Source organism: Sus scrofa, chromosome 10 (assembly GCF_054392235.1).
Source record: "Sus scrofa isolate SSC_HxYL_T2T_F1_AM1 chromosome 10, Sscrofa_HxYL_maternal_Yorkshire_Landrace_v2.0, whole genome shotgun sequence".
Taxonomy (NCBI): Eukaryota; Metazoa; Chordata; class Mammalia; order Artiodactyla; family Suidae; genus Sus; species Sus scrofa.
Window position 1 is genome coordinate 25,441,744 of NC_139392.1, and position 19,859 is coordinate 25,461,602.

The window sequence follows — 19,859 nt, forward strand, 5'->3', positions numbered from 1 at the left end:
GAAAGAGAGGCACCGCCCCTCACAAAACCAAGTCCTACTATCTAAAGAGTTTCAGGGAATTCTCTTCATGGCTTAGCGGTTAGCAACTCTGATTGGCATCCATGAGGACCCAGGTTCAATCCCTGGCCTCGCTCAGTGGGTTAAGGATCCAGCGTTGCCATGAGCTGTGGTGTAGGTTACAGATGTGGCTCAGATCTGGTGTTGCTGTGTCTCTGGCATAGGCTGGCAGCAACAGCTCTGATTCGACCCCTAGCCTGGGCACCTCCATATGCTGTGGGTATGGCCCTAAAAAGGCAAAAAAAGAAATAAAAACTAAAATAAAAATTAAAAAAAGATTTCCAGAGTTCCTGCTGTGGTACAGTGGGTTAAGAATCTGACTGCAGAGATGCAGGTTTAATCCCCAGCCTGAGAACTTCCATATGCTGGGGATGAGGCCATAAAAAATAACTAAATAAAAAGTCTGCTGAAAAGGCCACTTTTTACGGATTTTTTTTTGTTAGAAAATAGCTATTTTGGATTTTAAATGTGTTATTTATAGTAATATAGTTTAACAACAATAAATTAATATATTTATAATTTTTTTTACTTTCTCAATTTTAATCTCGAATGCAATAAATCCTAATAGACAGAATTCACATAATCGAAAATCTTTTGGAGTCCTAATAGTTTTTAAGAGAATAGCGGCTTTGCAGGGTCTATGTCCTTTGACATATGCATAGGTATATTTCTGGTATTGTACCATGTTATCATTTGATTGTTTAAAAAATAACGAGAACTGGAGTTCCTATCGTGGCTCAGTGGTTAACAAATCCAACTAGGAACCATGAGGTTGTGGGTTCAGTCCCTGGCTTTGTTCAGTGGGTTAAGGAGCCGGCGTTGTCGTGAGCTGTGGTGTAGGTTGCAGACGAGGCTTGGATCCCACGTTGCTGTGGCTCTGGTGTAGGCTGGCGGCTACAGCTCCGATTCGACCCCTAGCCTGGGAACCTCCATATGCCGAGGGAAGCGGCCCTAGAAAAGGCAAAAAGACAAAACAAAACAAAAAATAACAAGAACTGACGTGGGTGGTCATAGTCATCCCATGTCTTTTCTAGGGCCACACCCTCGGCATATGGAGGTTCTGAGGCTAGGGGTCTAATCAGAGCTGTTGCTACTGGCCTACACCACAGCCACAGCAACGTGGGATCCGAGCCGCATCTGTGACCTACACCACAGCTCATGGCAACGCCGGATCTTTAACCCACTGAATGAGGCCAAGGATCGAACCCGCACCCTCATGGTTCCTAGTCAGATTTGTTAACCACTGAGCCACAACGGGAACTCCATCCCATCCTTTTTAGTTTGAAACATACGTTTACTTGCCCCGCTACATACTTTACTTCCCAGCCTCCCTTGCAGCTAAGTGTAGGTATGTGTCTAATTTCTGCCTAGTGTGATGCAAGCCAGTGCTTATGTGGTACTTTCAGGAAATGTTTCCCTTCCTCTATACGCCTTCCTGGACGTGATTGCTGACCTCCCGCAGCCGTTTTGGACCATGAGGGTGAGACAGAGGAAAGTAAGACAGAAGGAACCAGGTCCTGGAAAAATTTGTAGAGCCATTGTACTGTCCCTACCTCTGAATTTCTTTTATAAGACAGAAATAAATGTCTTTTTTGAACCACTGTCATGCTGGTGTTTCTACTCTATGCAGTCACATCCGATCCCCCAAAGTACAATTTTGATGGGAAAACGCTGTACATGAATGTTTTAGGTTTTCCAAAGAGAATCTCAGACCCCTCCCCCAAAAGGTTTGCTCCATCAGCAGAATTAAAACATGCAAGAAAATAACTAGCCGTCCCTCAACATAAGAAAAGACATATATCGGTGATCCCTTGGGGCTCAGCAGGTGAAGGATCAGGTGTTGTTACTGCTGTGGCTCTGTTTCTGCAGCGGCACAGGTTTGATCCTTGGCCCAGGAACCTCTGCATGCTGTGAGCATGGCCAAAACAAACAAACAAAAAACACAATAAAAAAGACATGTACTGCTCTAAGAATCCAGGTTTTATGACTTTCAGGTACAACAGGATATTCCGCAAGAGCTTAAAACAACACTGAATCATTTGAGTGAGAGTTCTTTCATGATAAAGAGTGATCCAGATTTTTTTTCCATGGATTCAAGGAAAGAATGACAATTTTTAAATCATGAAAAACGTGGAGTTCCTGTCCTGGCTCAGTGGAAACAAATCTGACTAGTATCCATGAAGACGCAGTTACGATCCCTGCCCTCGCTCAGTAGGTTAAGGATCTGTGATGTTAGGTCGCAGACGAGGCTCAGATCCTGAGTGGCTGTGGCTGTGGTGTAGGCTGGCAGCTGCAGCTCCAATTCCACCCCTAGCCTGGAACACTCCGTACACTGCAAGCACGGCCCTAAAAAAAAAAAAAAAAAAGGAAGAAGAAGAAAGAAAAAGAAAAATGTATTACATAGTCATCCTTTCACCAGCATTAACCTCAAAGTATAAGTTTTACTTTACTGGGGGTAAAGAGATAGGCTGCCCTTTTAATCAACTGACCAAGGTACACACAAGCTAAGGTTAACGCCTCAGCTAATGAAGAGGCATGATAGAAAGAAAAAAAAAAAAAAGTTGGTTGACCAAACACGAATCTAGAGATGAGCACCAGCTTGGAAATGCTACCTGCAGTGCTTCCAAGTGTCAATCATATCCCTAGTCATCACTTCAAGAATTAATATCTTCCAACGTTATCATCTAAAATATATTTACAGAGGTCAGAAGAGCTACGTCTGTCGTCCTCTGTGCAAAGAGGTGATGACATCAAGGGGGTATGTCACAAGCCGAAGTTTGGTTAGTGGATTTAAGCTGGTTTGGAGTTTTACCCACTAAGAATGATCTTCTGACCCGTCAGTTTTACAACTCTCCCCTCTCTGAGCTGCAAGGCACCTCTCCACCTCGGAGTTAATCATTTCTTTGCCATTATCTGCCAAGAGTTCTTATCTCTTTTGCTGTCACTTTATAACAGGGTCCTCTTATCAACCTGCATAGAGTCACGTGATGAGTCCAAGCCTATCAAAAGTTTCCATTCCTCTGATTAGAAACCATCATGAAACTGGATAGATGGTTTACAGCAGGTCACTAATGCTGGAAAAAGTACAGAGTCCAGGGAAAGACTTGCTCGTAACTTTCTGGATTCTTGGATTTTTTTTTTTTTTTTTTTTTTTTTTTTGCCTTTTCTTAACTTTCACTAAGGATTACATTACTGTAGTCTGATGTGTCTTCCCCAAGGCTACGAAATTTGACAAGCTGCACTTTTTCTTACGCCAATGGTTTCTACTTTAAGCCAAAGGACTGCTTATAATTTCACTAAGAATGTCTTCTAATTCGGATACTGGAGGTTTACAAGAATCTCTAAAGCCCGGACTTACACCTATTGGTAAGTAGGAGTTGCTCTATTTATCATCTGTTTATCCTGCTACTGCACTAATACATGTAATTTAATCGCATTGATGTATTTGCTTTTCTAAGTCACTGCCTTTCCAAGTGTGTTTATTAAAAGCACATAAGTCCATGTATATATCACACATTTTATCTTTTTTTAAAGTCCAAAAAAGGCAAATGAGTACTTCAAATATTATTCATTATCTCCACTGCTTTTGGATAGCATTCTATCAGTGTATAACAGCTAGGAAACAAAATGTTGAATATATCCATTTCATCCCTAATATTTTCTGATAACTTTAAGTGAGAAATAATAAGCTAAAATTTGAGCAACTTGAAACAAGTTAACCATATGGAACCATGATTGCTCAAACTTTAACAAATGCCTTCATGTATTTGTGGAATTTCAAGCCACACCACAGTATGTCTCATTCATTAGAGATACTATAGAAAACTTCCGTTTTTCATGCCCCCCCCCCAAATCACACCATCATTAGTGAAGGATTAGAAATTAAGGGTTACTGCCTGTTTTTCAAAACAATAAGCATGCCCTTCTTTTCATAAACAGAGTAAGTAAATAAAGCTCATTTTCATTTTTTACAAGAATAAGTAATGGCATCACAAATATTAATGTTACAGCATGAAATACCTTCAATGAACCCTGAAACTAAAGGACTAAAGAGAAGTGATTCCCAGGGGTCTATAATTTTGAATCGGTTGGAAATCTTGCCCTTATTCCTTTCCACTAGTTTTGGAAGGACCTAAGTCATTTCTTGCAGTCTTTTCTTTCGACCTGGAATTTCCCTGTAATTCGCAGAGGCCTGTCATCCGCAGGGACAAGAAGGAAAAAATCAAGGCTTGGGCTTTTCCTCTTTCTCGCTTGATAACCAGCTGACTCCACTGAATGTAGTGATTGCCTTTTTATGGGCCAACTACACCCTAAAGTATATCAATTGAGGAAATGGTTACCAAAAAAAAAATGTTCTGTACTTATGAGAAAGAAAACAAGAGGAAGGCGAGCAGAGCGCAACAGAGAATCAATCACTCTGCAGATAAAAAGAAAATGTGAGCAGAGAAAGGAGCTGGAAGAGAACACAAAAAACAGTTTCAAATCTTCGCCCGGGGTGAAACCGCTCGGGTGCCCTGGCGAAGGGGCCCTTCTGGCCGCTGCCACACGGCGAGACCTCTTGGCTGGTGTCGGCGGCGCGCGTCGAGGGCGCGCTCGGGCTGGGGCTGCGGGGGCGCGCGGCGAGGGCGCGCTCGGAGACGCACCTGCTAGCAGATGCGAATTCTGAGCGAGGGGGTCCCGAGACCTCTCACGTGGACCCCCACGGCATGGCACAGGCCCCGGGGGGTGAATGAATGAGGGGGAGGCGGTGGGAGGCTCTCCACTACCTCAGAACAAGCGTATTTTTACCGGCCCTCACACCCCGCGGGCTCCGCGGGGGCTGGAAGCCAAAGCACCTGCAAGTCTGGGGTCCGCTGGGTCCCGAGCGCCGGCAGTGGGAGGGGCGCTCCTCTAGCCCCAGAGGGACCGCTCAGGGCTGAGCCTCTGGAAGATCCGGAAGGAGGAGCCCAGGGCCTCCGCGAGCCCACCCCCAAGCCCAGAAACGTGTGCAGGCACTTCCAGGCGCCAGATCCCCGGGTGACAAAATTCCAGTCCATTTTCCGGTCAGAAGAGACCTCTTCCCGGATCTCATTCGCAGCCACCGCCCCGTCCCGGCCCAGGCGCCTCCCTCTCCCCGTCCCCGAGCGTTGCAGCCCCACAGGTGGTTGGGAGGTGTCCCTCTACGGAACATCTTAGACGCCTGGAGGGGGCTGCTGGCACTGAGGGTCCATCTGTGCCACAGAGTAGCCTCCTGGGAGTGCTGAGGGCCATTCCCAGGGTTCTTGGCTAGTGATTCACGCAGAGGGGACAGTGGAGCCATCAGACAGAACAGCTGGATCCCTGAGGCCGATTGCCTGTTGGATGGGGGTCTGACCTCCTCCCCACAGCAGGCCCACTGAGAAGCTCTCAGTCTTGCAGCCCAGTGTCTGAGTATCTGTGGTCCCTGTGGCTTTGAGACAGCCAATTTCACACTGGGGTGGAGCAAGGAGAGGTCCCCCAAAGAGAGCCCAATGTATGTATATACGGACTGAATCCTACAAAATTCAATTGTGTTCTCTTGGGAAAAGTGCCTCTATCTAAAAAACGGTCTCTGGGTCCTCCCTGCAAATGACATTGTTCTTCTCTGCCCATTGATGGTTACATGCAAATTGTGTCTACACATCTGTGCTCATCTAGAAAAGCAGAAAAATCAGATGCTGCTGTTCCTTCTGCCTGCCTGCAAGGTTATCCGTGTGGTGTAAGGGCACAGTCTTGGATTATAACCAGATTGTTTCCAAAGTTAACCAGTTCTGGGATGCTGTCCAGATTCTTAGTTTCTGGCTTGGGCTTTTTTTCTTTCACAAATGGGGTGATTTTACTGAATGATTGATACGCAATACTAATTTGAGAGAGAAAAAGACTTGTCTATATTAGCAAAAAAAAAAAAAAAAAAAAGGCAGATTTGTGTGGTAGGAAGCATACCCTGTAATGAGTTTTTACTGACACCCCCACCCCCCAGCAATGTGGTTGACATGATGCTTTGATTTGTATTAAATTTACGGAATTCTTCGGATTAGGCGCACTTTTGGAGAGTATGGTCTATCAATATAATGGAGATGTAATGCTCAGTGCAAACGCTATACTGAAACCGAGATAGAACTATTGCTATTCTGGCCCCCTTAGCCCTCTTGGAGCCCGATTTTATTTCAGTGATAACCTCAAGTAAGTTCTGTGCCCTTAAGGCTCTCTGGAAGTAGAAGTCATACAGTGGAAAGGGAGGTAGCCTGTTATGTCCCCCCAAGCTCCAGGCAGCTTTATTTGCAGTGCAATTGAGAACACCGGTCACCCAAGCCCATGCTCTGACTTTCACTGCTGGGTCCAGGCACCCCGTTCCCTCCAGAAAGCTAAGCCCTAGTGCCTCTTCTTCTTCCCTGCCCACCTTCAACAGTGCTTCCTGATGCCCTTGGATGGCCTGGGTCCTCAAGTGCTCATGAGACTTAAAGGACTTCTTTAATGCTTCTTTTAATAAACCAGGAAACCAGGAAAGATGTGTGTTAGAAGGGAGAATGGAGGCTTGGTGATGCTTTTTTTCCTTTACTCGACCCCTCCCCCCAGACACAACGTGTAGGGTTATCTTGGATTCAGCCTTGAACTTGAGCTGAACTAGAGATGGATCTGGGATAGTACCCCCCCCCCCGACGGGGGGGTCTAACCTCCCCAAACACCTCCTGGGATGCAGGGCAAGCCTCAGACATCTTGCTCCCCAAGTCCAGAAACTACCTCAGGATAAATCTGCTTCCTCACAGTCCCCCTTATGGGAACAACAACTTCTCTGAGACATTTGGAACTTCGGGGAATTTGGAGGGCAGTGTGTTCCAGAGAGGGCCAGGGGAAGGGTTGAAATATAATCAGTGTGAGTATGAGAGACTGAGCCTGGAGGAACCATGTGGGCTGACCTTGACCAGAGGAATTCATAAAGGCTGCCTCTTTCTCAGTCTTTAAGCAAGCGCTGTCAGGTGTTGTGTGATAAGTAAGAAAAGACAGGCTTAACTTTTAAACTGCAAAGACGCTGAGCATCTAGGGGTAAGGTGATTGCGTCTGAGGACTGTGTCAAACACTGTGGGGGTGGGGAGAACCTACCCCCTGAAGGATCTATGTGTAATAGTCCTTAGAATAGCTAGTGATTCTCTTCCTAGTGATTTTCCTTACAGAAAGATCACTCCGATGAAGGTAGGAGAAAGAGAAAACGATTTAAATCACCTTATGTTACTGATGAAAAAAAAATGGACTCACAAAGGTCAAGTGTTTCACCCAAGATCACTCAAGTTTATCAGAGGAGGGGTCTGTAGGTGAAATCCATGGGTCTGATTCTGAAATCCATGCTGTTTCCTCGAGGTAGGATCTGTTTGCCCTCGTTGGTATGAATTTAGGATTGAAAACAATATTGGTCTCCTCAGACTGTCTTCCAAGAGGCTTTGGGGGCTAAAGAAAGACCTTTGTAAATGGCTGTCTTCCTCTTCAATCCACAGCGGAAATCAGATTTAGAACCCCAAAGAATTTAGCTGGGTGGCTGGGGCGTGGCATAGGGTGGGGGCGGAGCCAGCATCTAGAGCCCGGCGGGCAGAGAAGGGTGGGAAGGCACTTCTGGTCTTAGCCTCCGGAATTTCCTGAAAGGATCTCTGGAGCTTGACGCTTAGCTTGCAGTTCTGTCCCTTGCGGTGGTAACTCTCAGGGCTGAGTGGATGAAAAGGAAATTCAGAGCGTCTGCTGGTTACAGAGTCTGTGGGCAGGAGCAGGGCAGGGGAGTCGCTCCAAAAGAGTGACTGTGTTCAGAGAGGACATTTTATTCCTAAGAAACAAGCAAATGTGTTCTCGGGGGTGGGGGGGGGGGTGGAGAGGAAAGAGAATTGAAGTACCACCACCCCCGCCCCCGCCCTTTTTAAGCACTTTTGACAAAGCCGGGTGTGTCTCCCGCAGTGAGAGGCTGGTCCCACGCCCGGCGCTACCGTTTTTTTCACCGTAAAATGCAGATTCTAGCTCCGGATCTGCAGCCTCCGTGCCCTAAAGCTCCGCCTCCTCCGTTGGTCCCCAGAGGATTGCAAAGAAAACCACCGGTCGCAACCGCCCCCAGGTCCCCGAAGCAACGTCCCACAGGTTCCAGACGAGAACCCCCCTGGGAGCCAGCCAAAGAATTCGCCCCAAGACTCGGCGCACGCAGGCCACCATCTCGTAACCACAAAAGTTGTCTTCAAAGTTGGAAAAGGAGGGACCCCCTTCGAATCGCGCCATCCGCGGCTCTCGGGGGACCCTAACGTTCTCCCTACACCAGCGCGGCAACCCCGCCCCCCACCCAAGGGATAGTAGCACCACGAGCCCCCTTTCCAAATCCCCACTTTCTTTGCTGTCGGAGAGGGACCCAAGTCGCTGGACTTCCGCAGCTCTGCGGGTCTGGCACCCTTTGACCTTAAGGGGGCTCCCCTAAGGTGAGCGTCTCCCGAGCTTCCCTCCCCGCACGGCGGCAGGGAGAATTCAGAAGCTGGGTGGAGCGATTTAGAAAGCTGGGTGGCGCGTTGCCCCTTCCTCCAGGAAGCTTCCAGTCTGGCCAGATTCAGTGGAATGTCAGCCTAGAATCGATCAGAGCTAAGAACTGAGTCCGCGGTCCGGAAAGGGATGCGGGGAGTGGAGGCACCATGGCAGGGTTCAGCTGGTTGCCATAAGGGCTGGGTGGCCCTCTGGCACCAGCATCATCCTCGAGAACAGTCACTCAGTGTTCTGGTTTGTCCCGAGAACGGACAGGGGTGGTTCCAAGAGTGGAGGCTCCAGTTTGGAGCTGAAGCTGACTCTCATCTTTATTTGCATTACAGAGAAGGAAGAGATAGGTTAGACTGGACCAACCTACCCTAGGTGACATCCCAGCTAGCTCCTTTCTCAAGACCGAATTGCCCGGTTCACCTCGAAGGGCGCCAGCTCTACCAAGGTGGCAAAGAAAATGAAGTTCAGAAGGTCTGCCTGGAAGAGTTATTACCGAGAGATGCAGATTCCGATAATCCAACACTCCCAAACCCTCCCCTTTCCTTCAGGGCAGGGATGGGAGTTTGTTTGGGGGAGGGGGTGGGGAAGCCTGGATTACCCAGATAATTGCAGCACCTTGCGGCTTCCTTGTGGGTAAAGACCGAGCCACGATAAAGATACTCCCATAGTGACCGTGGATCAGTTGTCACTGGGGGGCCACCTCTAACAGGCAGTCTTTCCAGGGGTAGAACTTCTGAACTGGCCGGAGCTTTACCTCCTGCGTTGTTGACGTCAGAAGCAGTGGCAGGCAGCAGAAAGGGATTTTTTTTTTTTTTTAACCTGACACAGCTTCTCACCTATTCAAGTTTATTTTCTGAAAGCTTGGGCCAGTTCGATGCTCTTTGGCAATTTGTCTTCACTGAAGTTTAACCCTTCCCCCCCCTTTAAAAAAAAAAAAAAACCAAAGTGCTTCGAACGTGGGGATGGGGCGCCTGGAGGCAGGGACAGATAGTCCAGCCCCTGGAGCTCTGGATCAGAATTCTGGAGTTCTTGCTAAAGGCTCAGAGGAGGGCAAAAGTGCTTCCACTGGGCTTTTCTAGTGAGAGGGGGCGAAAAATTAGGCAGCGCCTGAGCTGCAGGAGACGGATAAATCCTCTTCTCTTTCCCGGATCAACTTGCTTCTCTTCCTCCTGCCCCGGACTATCCCAGCCTGGTAGTGGAGACTTTCTGGAGGGAAAAAAAAAATCCAGATTTCTTCTGAGGCTGAGTAGTAGACACGTGCTACGAGACAAGCATTCTGGTTTCTGGAAAGCACCAAAAAAGGAGGAGGCGTTGGAAATGGTTGATTTGTTAGTTTGTAGATTTGGAAGTTTCCTGCGAGGTCAGGTGGGTTCTGAGAGCCTTCTCCCACCTGGGCTCGCGGGAGGCGCGGGTCTTCCACGCAGTTCTTCTGGATACCTGTGTTTGCCGAGCCTAGGAAACTTGAGCCTGTTGCGAAAATCTTGACGATTTGCGCTTTTGCGGGTTGCAAGCGGGAAGCGCGCAGGGCCGACCGCCCCTTCTCAGGTCAGGTCAAGGGCAGGCTGTGCCCGGCGCGCGCTCGGGAGCGCGGCGCGGAGCCGTAGGAAGGGGGAAGCGGGAGAGTCAGGCAGTCACTTCATGGTGGGGGGCGGGTAGCGCGAGACCCCCCCCTCCACCCCTGCTCGCGGGTGGATGGGGCGCACGGCCCCGTGACGCTGAGCCTGGATAAAATATGCCAGGACTGCGCTTCTTGGGCTCATCAAGGCTGCGGGAGCCTCCCCGAGCCATCATCTTGTGTAATTGCAACCGTCAATCAACGCTTTAAGACAAAGTCAGAAGCGGGAAGGACGAGCCTGGAGACCAGCCCCGCAGCACAAAAGGTGGAGGCTTGCGGGAAGTGGGGGGAAAGGGGAGCGAAGTTTGCCAGGAGTTGGCAGGGGAGCAGGGAGTAAACCGAGGATGCTCACGGCTGAAGCCCGAGCCGTCTCACGCGGCCTCCCGAGTCCCGGTCTCCCGTCCCCACCAGTTAAATGTCGCACAGCCAGGGTGGATTCCAAGTGCGCTTCCTGTAAGAGGTGGTACACGCAACGTCCCGGGCGGAGGGTGGGAGGCGTCGGCCCGCCTGCTGGGGGCTTTATCATTCCGAGGCGGTGGGTGTATCTTTCGATGCGTGCAGACCACCGCCAGCTTCGACATTTAGACCACACCGGCCCTGATCCCCCCATCCCCGTCTCTTCAGCCACTCCTCCAGTCGTCCGCGTAGCCCTCCCGCCTCGCGCTGTGGCCTCGCTACCTAGACCCATTCCCAGGTAACCAACCCGGTTCCGTTGGCGGGCTGGGCACTTCCTTCCCCAGGTGCCCTTTCTAGAGGGACGCCCAGGCCGGTCCCAGGTCATAGGGCAAGCGGGTCCCCGGCTCCAGTAGGGGACCCCGGCCCAGCAGGATTGAGGGGTCACAGAACCAGAGTGAGTGTTGGGATCGAGGGTGGAGGAAAGGTGCACTTGAGGGCGGTAAGGAGGGTGCGGGTCGGAAGCCAGCCGGGTACCGCTGCCCCACCTACTGCATCTGCTCCTCTAAAACCCCCGCGGAGCTTCTCATCTAAAGGGGTGGCACCCTCGATCTCTCCCGCGGGAGATTTCCCACCTCCTCCACCGCAGGTGGGGTTTCGACGTCCCCTGAGAGGATCTGGCCCCAGGAAGCTCTTCCACTCCGGGAACTGGAGGCCACAGGCACTGAGGGTTTAGGGTTCCCTTTGAGTCTCAGAAGAGGGTTCTGTCTGCTGGAGACCTCCTACGCTTCGCAGCCGAGGACACAGGGCAGTCAGCCTGGACCAGAACATCAAAGCAAGGTGAAAAGCCTTGGACCTTCTCTCCGAGATACAGCTGTGGATTCTTTTAAGGGCAGATTGTTAAAAAACCTTGACCCCAGCCCCTATTCTCCCCCCATTGCGGTCTTTTGTGAAGAGACAAATGGATGCCAGCTGGCCCTTTGTCACCGTCACTCCAGGTCTTTGGGGGTGTGAACGGAAGGCAGACCGGCCTAGACTGTAGAGACACCAGTGTGGCCTGAACAGGTTCCCTTCTGGGGTTGAGGCTAGGCTGATGATATGTGACCACATAGTGTGCCCCAGGCCAGATCAGGGTCCACCTCAAGTGCAGGCAAAGATTTCCACCACACTACAATGAAGTGGTCCTGCCAGACCCTCGGTCTTCTTCATCTCCTAACCTCTTCCTCCGGCTGCACAGACCAGAGGGCCTTCCCTTCCACACTGAGGGCAGCCCCCCAGAGCTGCCAGGCAGTGGGTGTTGGGAAGGCCCTGTAGCAAGTGTCCCCACAAGCTCTTTGATTGCTGCGGGTAGCGTTGGTTCTTAAGGCTTAGCAATAAACCGATTCTCAAAGTTCACCTGAATCCACAAGCAAAGTGCTACAAGCATTGATTTGAGCCCTGAGACTTGACTTCTTTTCTGAACTTAATTCATGATACTTTAAAGAACCTAATACTGAAAGTGGACGGACAGTGTTGCACGCTACTGCCACCAACATCTGAACATCTCAAAGGTCACTAATTTTGGCAACTTAAGCCTACTCTTATTTACAAACTAATGGGCAGCCCTCCCACCACGTTTAAATGTTTTCAGGAAAGCTGCAGATGCTACTAAAATGGAAATGTAAATAACTTAGATTCTGAATACTGTACGTTAAAGAGGAAAAGGTCCAATCAGTTGAGAGAGGGCATGATCCATTTCCTAGAAAAGTGTAGATTATGCAAGGCAATGAGTGGCGTATTAATCAATTCATCAAATACTGGACTGGGCAGTTTGAATGTGTGATGTCTGCCATTCATATTGAATACATTCAGACCTTTTGAGATTCAAATTCACCCCCTTGTGGGTGGACTCTGATAATTACCCGGTCTCCCAGCAGACACCGAATAGGAGGCATTTCACATGCAGTAAGGAGGCTGGGGGGGAAAAAATGTTTTCATCTGGTTGGGATGAGATCTGAAAACTTTGAAGATGGGGCTGGGCTGGTGGTGGAAGAGCTTGCATAACAGATGGTTCTTTAAAACTTTTTTAAAGTGCTGGGCCTCTGGCCTCGTGCGGATCGTCCCACCCAAGAGACAGCAGAAGGGAAAAGGAAAGGCCAGGCTTCTTTGCATTCTATATGGAAACGCAGTTCACTACAATTTAGGAAGTCTGCCGCCGAGATAATCTTGGGCTGAAGGAGGGAGGTGGCGTTTTCTAAGGGAGCGAAGGAACTGGGGGAGAATGGGGAAACGGGGATGGCTGTTCAGATTCCTGGCAAGCGAGTGAACTCTCGGCCACAGAGGTGTCCTCTCGGCGAGCAGGTGAGCCGCGACGCTCGGCCTCTCCGCTCCCGGGGGCCCGCGGACTGAGTGCCCAGGGGAATGAAGCCAGGAGGCCCTGGAGAGCAGGCCAGCTCCACTTTGCTCTTCTAGGTTGTTTAAATGTGTGTTTAACTCCTGCAGCCCCCCTCCGCGCGGGCAGACGCCCACCGGGGAGCACCCCTGCCCCCGCACTCCCACCCGCATCCCTCCTGGCCTCCCCTTGGCGCGGAAACCTCCGCCCGAGCTTCTCCTTGGCCGCCGCGCTCAGACAGAGGTCGCCTCTCACCCGCTGTAAGACCCGCCGCGTTCACATCCCCCGCCCCAGGCCAGGGTGGGGTGGGAGGGGGTGAAGCGAGGTGAAGCGGGGTGAAGAGGTTGGGGCAGGCGAGGGGGCCGGCGCCTGAACCTCGTCCTCATTGGCTGGCGCCTGGTGTCCGACCCGAGTCCGGAACCCGCGTCCCCCATTCACTGTCATCACCCCTCATCCCTGCCTTCCCCCTACCCCGGTCCTACTTACCTCCCTTCTCCTCCTCTTCCTCCCCCTTTCCTTCCCAGCCTCGTCATCCTCGGGGCCGGAGAGGACTGCTCTCCGACTGGCGGGAGTAGCTGAGGCAGCAGAGGGAGGCTGGAACTTCTTAACTCCACGCCTGACAGTGAGCGAGAGGGAAGCAGAGTCGAGGAAGGGGCGGAGAGGAGAGGAGAGTGAGGCCAGAGAAAGCGCGCGCGAGGGACCCTGCGGATCCCGAGCCGAGGGCGGCGGAGGGAGGGGCGGGGGTCGCCGGAGCCGAGCCGTCCGGGAGCAGCGGCAGCGGCACAACGGTGGCGGCAGCAGCAGCCAGAGCTCCGCCGCCGTCTCCGCTGCGCGCCCGGAGCTCGGCCGTACGCGCACCCGCGCCCCGGGCCGCTGCGCCCTTGCCGAGACGGACAGGGGCGCCCGGACGCAGTGTTAGCTCGCAGCCCGCTCCCTCTTCCCGGCAGCTTGCGGGCGCTCGGGAGCTGCGAGCCTGGACGGGGCTCCGGGGTCTTGACGGCAGCCCCGGAGGCGGCGGAGGCGCGCTCCTGCCAGAGGGCGAAGGAGCAACTACCCGGCTGCCCCCTCGTCCTTTCCGCCGGAGTTGAATCTGTGCTGCCCGTGTCCAGGTGCTGGGCTTCCGGACCGACTCGGACCCCCTACCCCCGCCCGCGGCCGCCTTGTCATGCTGCCCAAAGTGGAGACGGAAGCCCTGGGACTGGCTCGGTCGCATGGGGAACAGGGGCAGATGCCGGAAAACATGCAAGGTAAGGAGGCGCTCGCGGCGCTCGGCTCTCGCGGCTACCTCGCCTCGGGCTCGCCCCGCGGGCTGCAGCCGCCCGCCCTGCGCGGGCGCTGGACCGGCCGCCGGGCGCTCGCCGCCTCGGGGCTGCGGGGCGGCGCGCGGGCGTCGGGCCCCCTCCCCGGGGGCAGGCATAAAAGTTTATGGCTCTTGAACAATGCGGGGAGGGGATTTTCCTAGTAATGCCAAATTGGCCACTTGTAATTAAGAAAAGACAGGCTTTGAGCTCTATGGCTGCCCGAGCAAGGCAGCCTCAGGCTACAGATCCTTTAGAATAATAAGATCATTCTAAGAAATGGAATAGCTCAGGGAAATCCGAGCTGGTTTTGAGTCTTTGGAGTCAGGGAGAACTTGAACCAGTGCTTTTGAATGGAGGAACACTCTGCCTGGGAGAGTCAATTGCAGAAAGAGGCGCCTCGGGGAGAGCTGGCTTAGCGGTGTTAGGACGCACGTGGGCACCCCAATGCCCGGGCGCGCACTGGGAGGCGGCTCCAATTTGAACAACTTCATAACCCGCAGGCAGAACTGGAGAATATCCACCATATCCCCAGCTCATCCTCCGGTCGGGCACTGCAGAGTCAGTGAGGTGGGGGCTGCAGGTTAGCTTCTTGCCTCTTCAGTCTGAGCGCTGGCAACACAGGACTTCTGTGTGTCCACCCCCCCACCCCCGCCCCGCTCTTGATTGCTAACAAAAGGGAAAAACAAGCAAATCCCGCAGTCTGTGCTTTCGCCGCATTCCAAAATAAGCGACTCAAGATTTGGCGGAATGAAGCCCTTCAAAAGTTTATCGCAGTCGCTCTGGGCCGGGGAGGGAACAATGCTAGGAAAAGTCACCGGTGCTCTTCTACCCTCGCCCCTGCCAGCGCGCAGGATGTGCGGGCTGGCGGGCCTGTGATCCCGGAACGCTTCCTGCCGTCCCCCTCGGGCGAACTTGAAAGGGCCGGGGAGGCGTGGAGAGCAGAGTTCAGGGCTGGTGCACGCGGCGGTGCGGGAGAGGCGGTGCTGGGCCCGGGGCCTGAGGTCGGCCCGCTGAGCTGGGAATAGTGGGGGGCGGGAAGGTGAGCGTCCTGCCGTTGGCGTCTTTTACCCCTCGCGGATCCTGGGCTCTCTGCAAGCCTCCAGGGAGGGCGCGCAAGTCCCCTGGGGCCGAGGCCCCAGAGTCTCCACTCCTGAGCTGGCTGCCGAGGGACCCGGTTGGCGCAAACAGGCTTTCCCTCTGCCACCTAAGGATTCCGTGAACGGGGTTGTAGGAGAAGCGGGGTCGCATCGGGGAGTCTCCGCGGCCTGCTGCCGAGAAGGACTATTCCTTTGGGCGCCTTGGGGCCGGCGAGATTCTTAGGTCCAAGGGAAAGCTTCAGCTTCTTCTTCCTGCACGCGCATTTCTGAGCAACTCGGGAAGAGAAGCTGAGGGAGAACCTGGAGCGGGAAGTAGCGGAGGCAAGAATCAGGGTTTGGGGGGAGATGGGAGGGAAATGCCATTGCAATATTTTATTTGTTAAACTCGAGAGGGCCGTTCTGGACCCGACCTCCTGCCCCAAAGCAGACGTTTGGCTTTCCCTGGTGCCCAGGGCTCCGGGAAGCTGCCGGTCGCTTGCTCAGCCCTCGGGCCGAAAGCGCGTGGGAAGCGCCCGGGCACGGCTTTCTGCACGCCACGCGGCCTCCTGCCCGGGAGGAGCCCCTGGGGACGGGACCCCATTCCCAGCCTCGCTCTGGTCTCAGCCGGGGGCGCGCTGCTGTCCGACCCGGGGGAGGGGGGGGGGGTGTGCAGAAAGAGGACCCGCTACCGGGTTCCGGGACAGTTCGGGGAACTTGTCCGCGGGCCTCTGCGGCCTGAGCTTTCCAAGGCCCACCGTCCCCTCTAGCTTTCTCAAGACCGGGACTTCTTAGCTCCGACGGCTTCGGTTCTCCAAACGATAACTTGGGTTACGACCCCTGGGCGCCTCTGGAAGAAGCCCCAGGCTCGTAGAGCGGCCTCTGTCATTGAATTTTCCAAGAGGGTCCCCGTCTTTTCGGTGTCGGGTCCCCGAAGCTCCCTGTAAACCGTTGCCTTCGTGCCCCTCGGGTGCGAGTTTACTTTGTTGAAGGAAGGGGGAAGGAGAAAAGAACACGCTTGGGAAAGCACTTTTTTCCTTCCCTAAACTGTGCCTCGAGACTACAGTGAGGGAGGGACGGGGGCCATAAACAAACTTGGGCCAGACCCCCGGGTTTTCCAAACGCAAGCGTGGACCTTTCCGGGCACTTCTGGGAAGACGGCGCTCTGCGTCTCTTTATTTCTCTTCCGCGGAGCCCAAGCGCCTGCCTCTGCTGGAACATCCTTTCCCGGGATCCCCCCTCCCCAGACTCGGGCTAACTCACTCCGGTTTATTCCCCTAGCCCAGGGGTCTGTGTCCCCGGAGAACTGGCTCCACTCCGCCTGCAAGTGACCCCCCACCCCGACGGCGCTTTCCGGAGGCCCCCAGAATCCGTAAAGAGAAAAATCTTATTTTTAAAAGAAGTCATTGGCAAGGAGGCCACTCTGGTGACAGAGTGTTCGGGTACTTTGGGGATGCGGTGGGGGCTCTTTCACCCTTTCCTTTTTGGTAAACAATTCAGAGGAAACTTCTGCCTGGCCCTAGGTTCCCCATCCCCCCCCGCCCCGCCCCCTGCAAATGCCACTGATTAACTTAAAACAAACTTGACTCGGCGTTTGTGCGCCTGTGTGTAAAGCCCAAAGTTGAGCGAGGGGCGAGCGGCGAGTGCGCCCCCGGGTTTCACCAGAGGTGCCCGGAGGGTTTGGGCGACGGCTGGGCTGCGCGGACCTGCCCTCGCCATCCATCCCCGCCGCGCGCGCTGCGAGGCTCGACCCGCGTGGCCCGAGTCTCACGGAAGGACCGGATCAGGTATTATCTGAGCCTCCTGGCCTCTGCCCCTCTTGTGCCGTTTCTCCATCTTTGAGCTGCGAAGACGCTTTCGCGGGGCAGGGTCCTGAGGAAGGCGGTTACCTGATCCCTGCGTGGTCGCGGCCTGATTTCTGTTTAACTTTTAACAGGGTGAACTCAGAGGTGTTTCTATTTTGCAGTGATGATCGGAAACACGCGAAGTTCATTAAAGGACTTCAATGCTTTGCGACGAAACCAAACCCTCGTGTGTATCTTTTCCTTTCCTTCTTTTTCTTCTTCTTTTTTTTTTTTTTCCGTCCGGGTTCCCTCCCTCTTTCCTTTTTATTTTTACAGGAGTTTCCAAAGTGTGGAGATGAAAGCCCTATCATCTTGGGTTAGAACGGAATCTAACCCATCTGAAGGCTGGGAGCACAGGCTGGGGTTCAAGTGGGGCTGCTGAGAAGCAGGTTTCTGGGGCTTCGTTCTTCCGCCAAGTGTTGGCTTGTTGGTGTTTGATCCCCATACATCCTCACCGTTTGGTGGACTTTGGGCAAAGTCACTTCGAGTGGGAGGATGAAGGGGTTGGTCCTTTCTCTGCTCTAGGCAAAGGGGACATTTTGGAACTTAACATAACGAAGCTCTAAAAGAAATTCTCAGTTGTTACTTTATGCCGTTCGTGTTTCTCTTCTGAGCTGTTGCTCTGCAGAGTTTGGAGACTTGTGTTGGACAGGGGTCGCTTAAAAAAATTAACAAAAGAAATGAGGATGATTTTAAAATTATAAAAAGCATGTGCCTTAATGCCATAAGATTACTTTCCTTGTATAAAAATAGGTGTCCTCAGTACACCTGAGTGAAACCTTCTTAGTTCACGTTTGACCTGGTGATGTGTGCCCACCAAAATGCTTTTTTTAGGGCAGGATTAAAACCTACCAAGTACATTAACTGTGTATGTGCATACATTTCTCTTGTCGTTTCAGTGTCTCAGTTTAAAATGGTGAATTACTCCTATGATGAAGATCTCGAAGAGCTCTGTCCTGTGTGTGGAGATAAAGTGTCTGGGTACCACTATGGGCTCCTCACCTGTGAAAGCTGCAAGGTTTGCTTCTCCGTTGCTCCCTGAGAAATAATAATGTTCAAAACCAAAAGAAACCATTGGATGACACCCTAAAGTTAAAATGTAGGCTGTCTTTTGTGGACTCAATTAAAAATGAGAGAGGGAAGGAGTTAGTCTTAGGGAGATGATGCTTAGAAATATGTGTCTGTCTGATTTAATTCAAAAGGCCCAAAAATTTATGCTGTTTAGAAAACTTTGCCAGTCTCATGGCTTTAAAGTAGTTTATTGTAGTAAGGTGATGTAGCGGTAGAAAGACTTCTAACAGTCCAAAATATTGATTTTGCTTGACTTATATATATTTAAAGCATCGTTGTTGTGGAAAGGGAACATGACAAAGTATTTCCCAAATACATTTTAACTTCAGAGTATTCTGTGCGACGTGGCTAAACATTTTTTATCCTCAGACATAAAAGTCTAAGTTCGCCGCCACATGATTTCATCTTGATTTACTCCAAAAATAATTTTTGACGATTTGGGGGAGATTTATATCAGAAAGAATAAGAAACCAGAGCTTAAGTTTATAATAGCGTAGTTTTCATAAATGGATCACCTGACCTACTTAAAGGCAAGAAATTTTAATGTCAGATGTATTATTAGTAACAATGTAACATTAAGAATTTATCTCACACCTTTTTCATATATTTCCAGTGAACTTGATACTCTTTATTTTTCAACATTTTTAAATGTAAAGAACTTAGTACAATTACTTCAACCACTGCCAGGAAAGTCTCTTCTTTCTCTATAACAGAGTAAGATAGTTTCACTTTGTGGCCAGTAGGACAGATATAAAGAATCACTGTCCAAGCCAGTACTAGGTTATAAAGCTACAGATTTAATTTTGATTTTTTTTTCACATGCGGTATAAGGAAAGCATACACTTTGCTAAAATTCTACTCTCTGCTATACATGCCTTTTTCCCCATCAGTTTCACCCCTTTTGTTTTTTTTAGTTTCCCCAACTTGAATGTATTCTGATAGAATTGTGAATGCTTTGCTTCCTATTTTATTTTTTAAATCCTTTTGCTTTTAACTATCTCGTGTTGACATGTGTTTAAAAAAAAAAAAAAAAAAAAAAAAAAAACCCTGAGGTGTTTTGCTATTCTATTTTTCCACTGGTATTTGACAGTAGTTTGCCACTTGTATCGGACTCCTGAAAAACAGTACAGCTGGCCATGAACGCCTTATCTGAAACCGGAAGGATCATAGAAAAACAGATTTTGTTTTTTCCAAAAAAAGTCCTGGTCCAGGTAGCATGTATTTTTCTCTGAATGTTGAGATGAAATGGTATATGGCTAAATCTCCCCAAGATATGAAGCGATTCTGGAGTTACTCTGATGCCAGACAAATCTCTACCATGGCCTGGCGCTGTTTGGGAAGGTTGAGCTTGTTAAAATGTAAGACAAATTGCAGAACCACATAAGGGCTGAAATGGAGCAAGGAAAAGCTTTACTGGGGATTTCCTTAAAATGAAACAATGCAAGAGACGGGTGTTCGATTTATAATATGTCTCACTGTTTTTTTCTTCCAGGGCTTTTTTAAGCGAACAGTCCAAAATAATAAAAGGTACACATGTATAGAAAACCAGAACTGCCAGATTGACAAAACACAGAGAAAGCGTTGTCCTTACTGTCGATTTCAAAAATGTCTTAGTGTTGGAATGAAGCTAGAAGGTAAGTTTTC

The 19,859-nt window shown here is 51.1% G+C and overlaps 1 protein-coding gene across 7 annotated transcripts in view; it reads left to right on the forward strand.

The window, feature by feature from the left end:
• Window positions 1-3,109: 3,109 nt before the first annotated feature.
• The window catches only part of NR5A2 (nuclear receptor subfamily 5 group A member 2), a 137,613-nt gene continuing 120,863 nt past the window's right edge, over window positions 3,110-19,859 (forward strand). Inside the window, exons 1-3 of one of the 7 annotated variants that reach the window (XM_021064002.2) lie at window positions 3,110-3,423; window positions 18,044-18,162; window positions 19,708-19,849. In XM_021064002.2, the coding sequence (XP_020919661.1) occupies window positions 3,360-3,423; window positions 18,044-18,162; window positions 19,708-19,849 (325 nt within the window). In that variant the 5' untranslated portion in view covers window positions 3,110-3,359. 7 annotated transcript variants of the gene reach the window in all.